This window comes from Cebus imitator, unplaced genomic scaffold (genome assembly GCF_001604975.1).
Source record: "Cebus imitator isolate Cc_AM_T3 unplaced genomic scaffold, Cebus_imitator-1.0 Scaffold72, whole genome shotgun sequence".
Lineage (NCBI taxonomy): Eukaryota > Metazoa > Chordata > Mammalia > Primates > Cebidae > Cebus > Cebus imitator.
Window position 1 is genome coordinate 5,957,683 of NW_016107387.1, and position 10,962 is coordinate 5,968,644.

The window sequence follows — 10,962 nt, forward strand, 5'->3', positions numbered from 1 at the left end:
TGGCGCGTGCCTGTAATCCCAGCTACTCGGGAGGCTGAGGCAGGAGAATTGCCTGAACCCAGGAGGCGGAGGTTGCGGTGAGCCGAGATCGCGCCATTGCACTCCAGTCTGGGCAACAAGAGCGAAACTCCGACTCAAAAAAAGAAAAAAAAAAAAGAAACCTGATTGTTGCCCACCGAGTACAAGACCAACACTTTCAGGTACGCGCAGTACATATTGTAACTCATTTTGCAAGGGAGCCCTGAGATGCTAAGTAACTTCCCCGAGGCCATCCAGCTGGTAAGATCCACTGGAACTGAAAAGGGAATCTAAGTCTGGTGGCCTCTCACACAAGTGGGCCCTCTGCCTCTTCCTCCCTCCCAGATGACATCCCCTGTCTCCCTGCCTCCTTTAACCCTTCTCCCTGAGCTGGCCCTTCCCAGCTAGCTTCCCCAATACTCTTTCTCGGAAGTTCTTCTGTGATTAACCATTAGGAAACTCATGAGCAAAGACAGGAGTCTAGAATTTCAGGGTCTCCCACTACCTGCTGGCTCTCTGCAACCTAAGCCCTGCGGGGGCCTGCGCTGCGGTCTCCACCCGGCTGCTGTGAGGCGCAAAAGAGCCTAAGTATTTAGCCAAGTTCCTTCCTCCATCTTCAGGCCTGCCTCCCTTGGCGCCCGCGGCCAGCCACGCCCCGGCGCTAGAACCTGCTGCACCACCCAGCCTCAGGAGACAGGTCCTGCCGCGCAGGTGTGTCCGTCTTCCCCCCGGGGGCCGGGCAGCGGCTTCCGGGCTCTTCTGGCGCCTGCACTGAGCCGGGCGCCGCCCTGATGTTAGGCGACTTCACCCAGTCACGACCCGGGGTAGGAAGCTAAAGGAGGGAGCCGTCCGCCCACCCGAGGGGCGGTCCCAGCACCCCAGTGGGGGACTGCTGCCTTCGCGCTGGGCCTCTGTGTATGTTCGGGAACCCAGGGTTCAATCTCTTTTCCCTGCCAATGACAAAAGCCCCGCGCCCCGGGACCCCTTTCCGGAGCCGGAGTCGGCGGCCGTGCGCTGGTGGCGGGGCCGGGAGAGTTAATTCCAACTGCCTCCGGGAGATTCTGGGGACCCGAGCCCTGAGAGCGCCTCCCATTGGCCGCGGAGCCGGCTCGGCGCTGATTGGCTGAGGGTCTCGTCTGTGCCTCTCGGAGGCTCCCCATTGGCCCGCGCTCCAGTGGCTGGAGTGTGGCGGCCCGGCCTCCGCAGGTTACCCAAGGTTGAAGCTGCTGCGAGCTCCGGAGGCTGCATGGGGACGCTCATGCCTGGCCAGAGTCCCGACTTTCTCGGATCCAGATCTCGTTGCTGTCCCGAGGAAATCACCGGCTCTTCTCCCGGATCCTTTTCTTCTCTAACCTGCTGGCTTTCTTTCTCCTGCCTCCCTGGCTTCCATCTCCCAACTCCGCGGTTCCCTCCTCTACTCCCCTGCCCCCGTCGCCCACCATCCTGAGCCATTCCACCTGCAGCCTTCTGTCTTTTGCTCCTCCTTGACCTCAGATCCCTTGACAAGGAAGGCTCTGCTATAGCCTTCTCACCAGTCTCCCAAATTTTTCCCTCTTCCCTCCTTGCCAGCTCCTGACTCACAGATCCCACCTGACGTTTGACCACTTGACATTTGACCCTGAAACCCTTGACTGAAAACCTAAATTCTTACCTTCTGCAGCCTGTACTGCTGAAACAGGTCTTCCCTTGTCTTCCAACCCCCCCTTTCTGCCACCCATCTTGACTTTCTTACTCTTGGGCCAGTTCCTGCTATAGCTATCCCACCATGGACTTCTTGATGAGTGGCCTGGCAGCCTGTGGCGCCTGTGTATTCACCAATCCCCTTGAGGTGGTGAAGACCAGGATGCAGTTGCAGGGAGAACTGAAGGCCCCTGGCACATACCAGCGGCACTACCGAAATGTCTTCCATGCCTTCATCACCATCGGCAAGGTGGATGGCCTGGCCGCCTTGCAGAAAGGCCTGGCCCCTGCCCTCATATACCAGTTCCTGATGAATGGCATCCGACTGGGCACCTATGGGCTGGCTGAGGCTGGGGGCTACCTGCACACAGCCGAAGGCACCCACAGTCCTGCCCGCAGCGCAGCAGCTGGGGCCATGGCTGGGGTCATGGGAGCCTACTTGGGGAGCCCCATCTACATGGTAAGAAGAGGGCTCTTGCCTGGGACCTTCAGGGCAGATCCTTTGGTGTAGGATAGGAACCTGGTCTTTCCCAGGGGCATAGGTGGCAGGGTGCTGCTCCACTGCAATCAGGGAAAGGCATCAGGAAAGTGCTGTCAGGCTTTGGAGTCTTCTGATCTGTCCTATATACAGCCATCCGATGGACATAATTGAATGTATTGATTAAGATTGTGGGCTTTGGAATCAGCCTTTCTGAAACTAAAATCCTGGCTTTGAAAATTACTAAATGTTGAGCTTCAGTTGCCACATCTGTAAAATGGTGATCATTGTAGTGCCCTTTTTGTGTGATTACTGGGAGGACTGAGGGAGACAAATGAAGTACACATGAAAGCACTAGTGGGAATCCTGGCAGATAGTAAGCATTTGGTAGCATTGCTTTTATTATTATGTCTTGATGTTGAGGTTGGATTTGTACGGGGGAGGATAAGGAATTTAAATAACATACATCAGGTAGTGTAGGGATCGGGAAGATCCTGGGCATCACAGAATTACAATCTCACCGTCTGCCCCTTTGAGTTGTCTGGTATAAGTGAAGGGTCAAGAGCCTGAGGCTGCTAAGACTAGGCCCTGCTCAGTGCTCCTAAGAGCAAAAGAGCAGTAGTCTGTTCTGTAGCAGAAGCAGTCTGGTCTCATTCTCAGGGTGTGAGTTTCAGGGACAGTGGTCTCTCCAAAGTCAACCAGATACCCCCTATGGGGACTGGGGAATAAAGTGCAACTTTTGCCCAGAGTCTGATGGATAGCCTGATAGAAGTGGTGGCTGGAGATCCAGCCTGGGAATGAGCTGGTATGACAGGCTGGACACCCAGGTCTTGTCTAACAGGAACAGTCTTAGAGGAAATATTACCACTCTCCAACCACTCCACCCCCCACTGCTAGCCCCAAGGGAAGGAGGATATGGAGAGGGTGGGGTGTCTTGTAGCGCTGGGAGATACATCCTCCCGGGGCTGGAGCCAAGAGACAGAGTCTCACGACCAATTTGTTAAGTGGGAACAGCAATCATTATCAGATTAAAAGGATATTCATTGCTGAACACCCTAGAGGAAGCGTGAGGGGGTCAGACATTTGGGTCTGAGGTAGAAGGATGGCCACTGGGGCAAAGGCTGTGATACTCTCTTGTTCCCAGGTGAAGACACATCTGCAGGCACAGGCAGCCTCAGAAATTGCTGTAGGGCACCAGTATAAGCATCAGGTGAGGGTTCCCAAGTCCGACAAAGTCCCTGAGCATCCTCTCTCTTCCCCCTCTAGCATTCTGCCTGCACCCACGCTCCAACCCCAGCCACTGCTCTGCCCAACCCATCAGTTCCATCCCATTTTGCCCCTGGAGCCTACCCAGACCCTCTTTCCTTTTTTTTAGACGGAGTCTCTCTGTTTTCCAGGGTGAAGTGCAGTGGATCTCAGCTCACTGAAACCTTCACCTCCTGGGTTCAAGCGATTCTGCCTCAGCCTCCCAAGTAGCTGGGACTGTAGGTGTGCGCCACCATGCCCAGCTATTTCTTTTCTTTTCTTTTTTTTTCGAGACAGAGTCTCTCTCTGTCACCCAAGCTGGAGTATGGTGGTGCGATCATGGCTCACTGCAACTTCGGCTCACTGCAACCTCCGCCTCCCGGGTTCAAGTGATTCTCCTGCCTCAGTCTCCTGAGTAGCTGGGATTAGAGGCGTACACCAGCACGCCTGGCTAATTTTTGTATTTTTAGTAGAGACGAGGTTTCACCATGTTTGTCAGGCTGGTCTCAAACTCCTGACCTCAGGTGATCTGCCAACCTCGGCCTCCCAAACTGCTGCGATTACAGGTGTGAGCCATCGCGCCCGGCAATTTCTGTATTTTTAATAGAGACGGGGTTTCACAAGTTGGCCAAGCTGGTCTCAAACTCCTGACCTCAGGTGATCCACCTGCCTCGGCCTTCCAAAGTGCTGGGATTACAGGAGTGAGCCACTGTACCTGGTGCCTCTTTCCAACATGTACTCCAGTTCCTCTAATTTCCTGCCTGTTTCTCCTGGTCTGTGAATGTCCTTACTTCCATACATCCCGCCCCAGTTCTTGGGTGGCCAGGGAGGAACAATGGGGTGGCAAGACAACCAAGGGCCCACATTCTGGCTCTAAGCCCACATTGAACTGTTGTCTAGACACCAGGTTCCTGTTAAGGACCCATCCTTGGCAGTGTTAGGAGGTGGCAGCCCCTGATACTGGGGTGACTGAACCCCACCCCCTGGTCTTCCCCACACTAGGGCATGTTTCAAGCGCTAACCGAGATTGGCCAGAAACATGGTCTGGTGGGGTTGTGGCGTGGGGCTCTGGGCGGCCTGCCCCGAGTTATCATCGGTTCCTCCACCCAGCTGTGCACCTTCTCATCCACCAAGGACCTCCTGAGCCAGTGGGAGGTACTGCCTGGGAAATGGGTGGGTCTGTTTCGGGAAGGGGAGAATGGGAGGGCAAGCTGCACTGGGCCCTGGAGGGGATGGTGCCTAACATTCAAAGGTGAGGGAGTGGCAGGAGGGCTTGGAGGTCACTGACTCTAGACCCTTCCCTAAGTTCTCTTGTCACTTCTTCCCAGAAGGGGTACCTGAGCCTTCGGGGTACCTGAGCCTTCAGGGTACCCTGGCCTTCCTCCTTCTCAGTGTTTTTCCACTGTTATAAGTGGTACAGTGGAAGCTCCCTGAGTTACCAGCATCTGTGTCCACAGGGCAGGGACTGTCCTGTCCTTGGGATGGAATGGTTGGCTGATTGACAATGCTCTTCCTCTCCACCCCCTTAGATCTTTCCTCCCCAGAGCTGGAAATTGGCTCTGGTGGCTGCCATGGTGAGTGGCATTGCAGTGGTTTTGGCCATGGCACCCTTTGATGTGGCCTGCACAAGGCTCTACAACCAGCCCACAAATGCACAAGGCAAGGTAAGGAAGTGCTCTGGGAGGCAGGCAGGGAAGCAGGGGATGGGGGTGGCAGATTGAGGGTGCCGGTGGGATAGCCTAAAACGTAGCCCGCAGAGGCGTGGCCTCTGATGGGCTCTGACAAACTCCTTCTCTGTGCTCTCCCTCCCTTTCCGACGTGCTCTCAGGGCCTCATGTACCGGGGGATACTGGACGCTCTGCTGCAGACAGCTCGGACCGAGGGCATTTTTGGCATGTACAAGGGTATAGGTGCCTCCTACTTCCGCCTTGGCCCCCACACCGTCCTCTCCCTCTTCTTCTGGGACCAGCTGCGCTCCCTCTATTACACATATGCTAAATAACAGCCTCTCTCGCACACTCCACCACATCAGCACTCCTTGGCCACTTGTGCCTCCACCACTGTGTCCTAGTAACTACTGATTAGGCGACCTTTCATCCATCCATGGGGGACAGCCAACCCCACTCCCCGTCTGTTCTCAGGGTTCAATCACAAGAGATGAGTTTCCCTCCTTTCCTTGGGTGTTGCTTTAAACCTTCCCTACCCATGCCCTGTACGCTTCACACCCCTCTCTCAGGACTGAGCCAGTCATTCCAAAGTGTATTTCCTCCCTCTCTCCATTGTCACCCTTGAGTCCCTCCTGCTCCCATGCACAGCTTTAAACTCCTCCCTCCAAAACCAAAGGGAATTGGGGGGACCCAGGCGTCCTGTTAGAATCAAAGGCACAGAGATTATGTTGATTATAAAGCAAGTTTATTCTGAAAAGGGATTGTCTTATGTTTATGCACAGGGAAGAAATAAGAGGAACCCAGATATTCAACCTCTTTTCCCCCTCACAGAGCTAAGTCCCCAAGTCCTCAGCAACATCGTGCAATGCTTCAGCGCCTTTACTGGGAACCAAAGATGTTGGGATCATGAAGGGTCAGACTGGTCACCAGCTGTTCAAATTCACCCAGGCTCCAGGGTGGAGGTGACAGATTTTCAGGGCCAAGAGATGACCGTTGTCAGCGCTTGGGGTGGGGAAACAGATGGAGAGAGAATATCATCCAGTCCTGAGGTTTGGAAATTGCCAATTCCTGTTCCCCAGAGGACCTGAGTGTCAGTGTCCCCAAACCTCTGGCCCATTCCTGCTTCCTTGGAGGACCCCACCAGTGAGTCTCCCTGTTCTGTCCCTCCCAGCCTGATTCTCCTGGGAACCCAGTCATGAACACCCGCCCATTCCTTCCTCCTTACGGGGGCTGACTGAAGGTGAGCAAGAGATCAGTCTGGTATTGGGGCAGCCGCAGCAAGGCCTGATGTAGTGTCACTTCCTTTGCTACCTAAGGGCATCAGAGTCAGGATGCTTACCTGGATCTCTGGTGCCGCCCCCCTCGCCCTTCCAGGACATTGCACACTCACGGGCCCTCACCTGCTGGTTTTCCTTAGCTACCTGCTGCTTGCCAGAGAGGACCCAGGCTTCTTGACAGCAGCCCCTCAGGGACAGGTTCTCCAAACTGAGAGGCTGAACAGACTCCACATGGACAGCCCTAGCCCCCTGCACACCACCAACATCCTCAAAGTGGTACCTGGAGTGGGGAAACAGGGTCAGGAAGGGACATCTCTACCCACCTCCCCAGGAGCATCTTCGCTCCCTGCCCCTGCATGGTCTCACCGCCCAGATTAACCGTCGGCCGCGAGCCGCGCCCACTGCCCCTGCTCCGGCCCTGCCATTGGCCAGCCCGGGGCCCTTCCCTCACCGCGCAGCCGCTTCGCCCTGCACGTGGGCCTGCAGCTCGAGAAGTTCCACAGTCAGGCTCTGGTCAGTCACGGGATGGCAGAAAACTTCTTGATTGTCCGGGACCGGTCGGAGGTCACTGGAGTGAGGCAAGGCCGACCCTGGTTGACCCCGGTCTCTTCCCACAACCCACCCAGTCAGCCGCCCCTGGGCGCCCAGGCCTTCTCACCTTACGTCAATGGCCCCGGTGGGGAGGATGGCGGAAAAGGCGCCCCCGAACAGCGGGCAGTCTCTCGTGGGCTCCATGGGCCTGAGGCTAGGTTATGGGCATTCGAAAGGTTTAAAAGAAGTCCACATTGTGTCACGTGGCATCGGCTCCCTGGGTTTCGCAGCGGCCCCCTCCAGCCCAGTCTGGCTTAGCTCCCGGACCCTTTAAGGTTTGGCTCCGCCCCGCGCTCGCTCTGACCAATCGGCGCCGGGGCCCTGGGGGCGCGGCTCAGTGGCGTTGTTCCGGAAGCCGCGCTCTTTGGAGGGCGCCAGGCAGGACGGCCGGGTCTGGCTTGCGGTTTGGACCTCGGGTTGGTGGTCACTAGCATGCTCCCGCCAGCCTCCTCTTGACTGATTGGTTGATTGGCAGGGTCTCACTGTCGCCCAGGCTGGAACGCAGTGGTACGATCACGACTCCTGCAGTCTCCACCTCCAGGACTCAAGCGATACTCCTGCCTCAGCCTCCCGAGTAGCTCCTGCTCCCGTCTCCAGGCCCCGCTAAATTTTTAATTATTTGTAGAGACGGGTTGGGCGATGTCTCCCTATCTTGCCCAGGCTGTTCTCAAACTCCTGGGCTCAAGCGATCCTTCCGCCTCGGCTTCCCTAAGTGCTGGAATTACAGACAAGAGCCACTGTGCCTGGCCTCCTTTTCAAGTGGCCACACCTTCCAAGAAGGTCGCCTGAGGCACTCCTGAGGGGCAGATGCTTGTCAAAGGGTCCGACGTCTAGGTAGGGTCTTTTGAGTGTTCTGGGCCTCTGAACGACGAATGGGCTGCTACCCAGACCGCTAATTCACAGATCCGATGCTGGGAATTAGGGGAACAATGGGTCCAGGTTAGGATTCTGGTCTCACACCTTCCTGAAAGTGAGACCCAACCTGGGTATTAGAAATCTAATCCCCCTCAAATCTTAGCTTTGGGAATGCTCCTGGGCGGGTGCAACCCCACGCCCAGTTCCGCACACCTGTGCAGAAGTACAGATTACATGCTCTTTTCTTTTTCTTTTACAGATTTGTTGTGTTCTTAAAGCTTTAGCTTCACTATATCCTTCCAGTTAATTTCTCTATTCATCTTTGATCCCCAGCACCTGGCACAGTGTTTGGAGCGTAACAGACCTAATACATATTGTTGAGTGATTGAGTAAAACTCAGTGCAGGTGTCTGGAACCCAGGAGATCACCCATACCCTCATGGATTCTAGATGTCACCTATGTCCCAGCCAAGAACTGGGCAAGAAGATTCTGATCTTGAGGGTTCCAAGTGCTGACCATACCTCTGGACCCTAATGATTGAGTGAAATGAAGCCAAAGGGCACATATTTATTGGTCTGTTACCTTGCCAGGCCCTACGTGAAGGACTGGAAATTCAAAGACATTTAGGACACAGCCCCTGATGCCTCAGTGAAGGTGTAAAAGGAACAGTGGAGCACACTTTGAGTCCTTTTTTGTTTTTCTGAGAGGCGTTTCACTGTTGCCAGGGCTAGACTGCAGTGGTACAGTTGTAGCTCACTTCAGCCCTGACCTTGTGGGCTCAAGCCATCCTCCTGCCTCAGCCTCCTGAGTAGCTGGGACTACAGGCACACACCACCATGCTCAGGTAATTTTTGTGTTTTTTTTTAAAGAGATGGAGTCTCACTGTGTTGCCCAAGCTGATCTTGGACTTCTGGTCTCAAGAGATTCTCCTGCCTTGGCCTCCCAAAGTGCTGGGATTACAAACATGAGCCACCATGCCTGGCTCACACTTTGAGTCTTAAAGCTTGACTCAGAGAATTCAGTAGGACATCCTAGGGGTATTCTAGCTGGGGGAACATCAGGAGCAGAAACTTGGAGATGAGAGGACATGTTTTAGGGAAAGCAAGTGTATCAGTTTGGCAAGGGAGGGTAGGATGGGAATGGGCGGCAGGGAGCTGCGAAATAGGGATGCAGGGTTTTTGTAGTGAACACGAAGGAGCTTGACTCCTCATTTCTTACTACAGCTATCAGACTTCTGAGTCTCATTTTCTTATCTCTAAAATGCTGTTAGGGGGTCAGGTGCCGTAGCTAAGGCCTGTAATCCCAGCACTTTGGGAGGCCAAGGTGGGCGAATCACGTGAGGTCAGGAGTTTGAAACTAGCCTGGTCAACATGATGAAACCCCATCTCTACTAAAAATACAAAGATTAGCCATGTGTGGTGGCAAGTTCCTGTAATCCCAGCTACTAGGGAGGCTAAGGCAAGAAAATCACTTGAACCCAAGAGGCGGAGGCTGCAATGAGCCGAGATTGAGCCACTGCACTGCAGCTTGGGCAACAGAGCAAGATTCCATCTCAAAAATGAAATAAAATAAAATGCTGTTAGGAAGAAATGAGATAATGTATGTAGTTGAGTCTGAACCTATTTCTGGATAAAGAGAGTAGAATACGTTTGATATGTGAGGAATTTGAAAGAGCAGGGGCATTACAGGCTCCAGAGGGAGAGAAGGAACCCAGCCATGGGAAACAAAAGGAGCCAGGTCAGAGGGGTCCACACCATGCTGCTTCTCTGGGATAATGAGTAACAGAGCTCTCTGTCCCTCCCTCCCCATTCCTGCCAGTCTGCTCTCCACCCCTGTTCCCCACCAGGGGCAATACCAGCTCTGGCTGCTTTGGGACCAGTCAAGCAGGTGGAGTCCTTGGAAAAGGACCTACAAGGACATAGAAGTTAACAGGGTTCCTGCACTGGCCATAAGCGGGTGTGGAGGCCTATTACATGGGTCCAGAGGAGGTCACACTAGGTCAGGGAGACTGAGAAAAAAGCACCCCCAACTTAGTCATTTTGGGTATCTGGCATGTCTCTGTTCTGCCATGAGCCCTGTGCAGCTGGGGACTCCTGGCCCTCCACAATTCTGTGGGTTCTTGGGGAAGGAGTTAGACGGGCTCTTCCGGGTGGTAGGAAATAGAAGTGACAGAGTGCTCAGCCAGACCTCCTCTGGATGAATGGGGTGGAAGGCCACCCTCACTTGGCAAATTCCCACACTTGGCTCCAGTTCCCCTTCTCCCTTCACCTCTTTTTTTGTGCCCATCACTTCTGCTGGCCCTGCCCACTGTTGACTCCCTCAAGTGTTCAAATTCCAGCTTCCCAAGGGACAGGATCTAATTGGGTCAATGAGTTGTCATTCAATCTGAAAGTACCTATTTGGCAGGCTCTCCTGCCTGGCCACTCCTCAGGCCACCACCCAGACACAAGGGAGATCTCTGGCCCAGCTGGCTGCAGCTAGGATGATGAGTATCAGGGGACAAATCTCAGTAGAGAGATGGCCAGCAGCCACTTTTCTCAGGAGGATGACAGGGGATGACTGGCTGTCAGCACACTGGTTGCAAGTAGGCCTGCAACTGACTGATTCTGTACACCTGGGACAGTCCCTTATCCAGTGCCCTGCATGCAGTTGATGCAGTTGTTTGCTTTGGAGACAACAGTCCCAGAGACTCTCCCCTTTAGAGCACCAAGAGATGGACTCAGATCAGAGACGGCACAGCACCCAAAGGCAAACATCCCTTTGAGGAGAGGTAGGGCAATGAATGTTTCTATTAAGCAGGGGTTTGCATCTTTTTTTCTACCGTGGACTGCTTTGGCAATTTTGTGAAGCCTGTGATCACCTATTCGGCATAATATTATTGTTATTTTTATTCTCACTCTTTTTGAGACAGGCTCTCATTCTATCACCCAGGCTGGAGTGCAGTGGCACGATAATGGCTTACTACAGCCTCAACCTCCTGGGCTCAAGCCATTCTCCCACCTCAGCCTCTCAAAGAAATTACAGGCATGGGCCAGGTGCTGTGGCTCACGCCTGTAATCCTAACACTTTGGGAGGCCGAGGTGGGCAGATTGCTTGAGCTCAGGAGTTCGAGACCAACCTAGACAACAAAGTGAGACCCTGTCTCTATTAA

At 54.2% G+C, this 10,962-nt stretch overlaps 3 protein-coding genes across 5 annotated transcripts in view; 1 reads left to right on the forward strand and 2 right to left on the reverse strand.

The window, feature by feature from the left end:
• Nucleotides 1-779, reverse strand: part of ARHGEF15 (Rho guanine nucleotide exchange factor 15) — a 31,472-nt gene extending 30,693 nt beyond the window's left edge. Inside the window, exon 1 of the mRNA XM_037739610.1 lies at nt 687-779. The gene's annotated coding sequence lies outside the window, so the exon portion shown is untranslated. The remainder of the gene's footprint in view (nt 1-686) is intronic.
• Nucleotides 780-889: 110 nt separating this feature from the next.
• SLC25A35 (solute carrier family 25 member 35) lies at nt 890-5,845 on the forward strand. 2 transcript variants are annotated; one of them, XM_017531502.1, is made up of 5 exons: nt 890-2,158; nt 3,321-3,386; nt 4,424-4,576; nt 4,951-5,085; nt 5,250-5,845. In XM_017531502.1, the coding sequence occupies exons 1-5, from the start codon at nt 1,784-1,786 to the stop codon at nt 5,421-5,423; spliced, it is 903 nt and encodes a 300-aa protein (XP_017386991.1). In that variant the 5' UTR covers nt 890-1,783; the 3' UTR covers nt 5,424-5,845. The 2 variants fall into 2 exon arrangements, with proteins under 2 accessions (XP_017386991.1, XP_017386992.1); XM_017531503.2 differs by lacking the exon at nt 4,424-4,576 and having other exon boundaries at nt 1,784-2,158; nt 5,250-5,829.
• RANGRF (RAN guanine nucleotide release factor) lies at nt 5,817-7,369 on the reverse strand. 2 transcript variants are annotated; one of them, XM_017531505.2, is made up of 5 exons: nt 7,024-7,369; nt 6,817-6,933; nt 6,489-6,645; nt 6,314-6,399; nt 5,817-6,090 (listed from the first exon to the last, which is right to left on the reverse strand). In XM_017531505.2, the coding sequence occupies exons 1-5, from the start codon at nt 7,098-7,100 to the stop codon at nt 6,012-6,014; spliced, it is 516 nt and encodes a 171-aa protein (XP_017386994.1). In that variant the 5' UTR covers nt 7,101-7,369; the 3' UTR covers nt 5,817-6,011. The 2 variants fall into 2 exon arrangements, with proteins under 2 accessions (XP_017386994.1, XP_017386995.1); XM_017531506.2 differs by having other exon boundaries at nt 6,001-6,090; nt 6,292-6,399.
• Between the last annotated feature and the right edge of the window lie 3,593 nt (nt 7,370-10,962).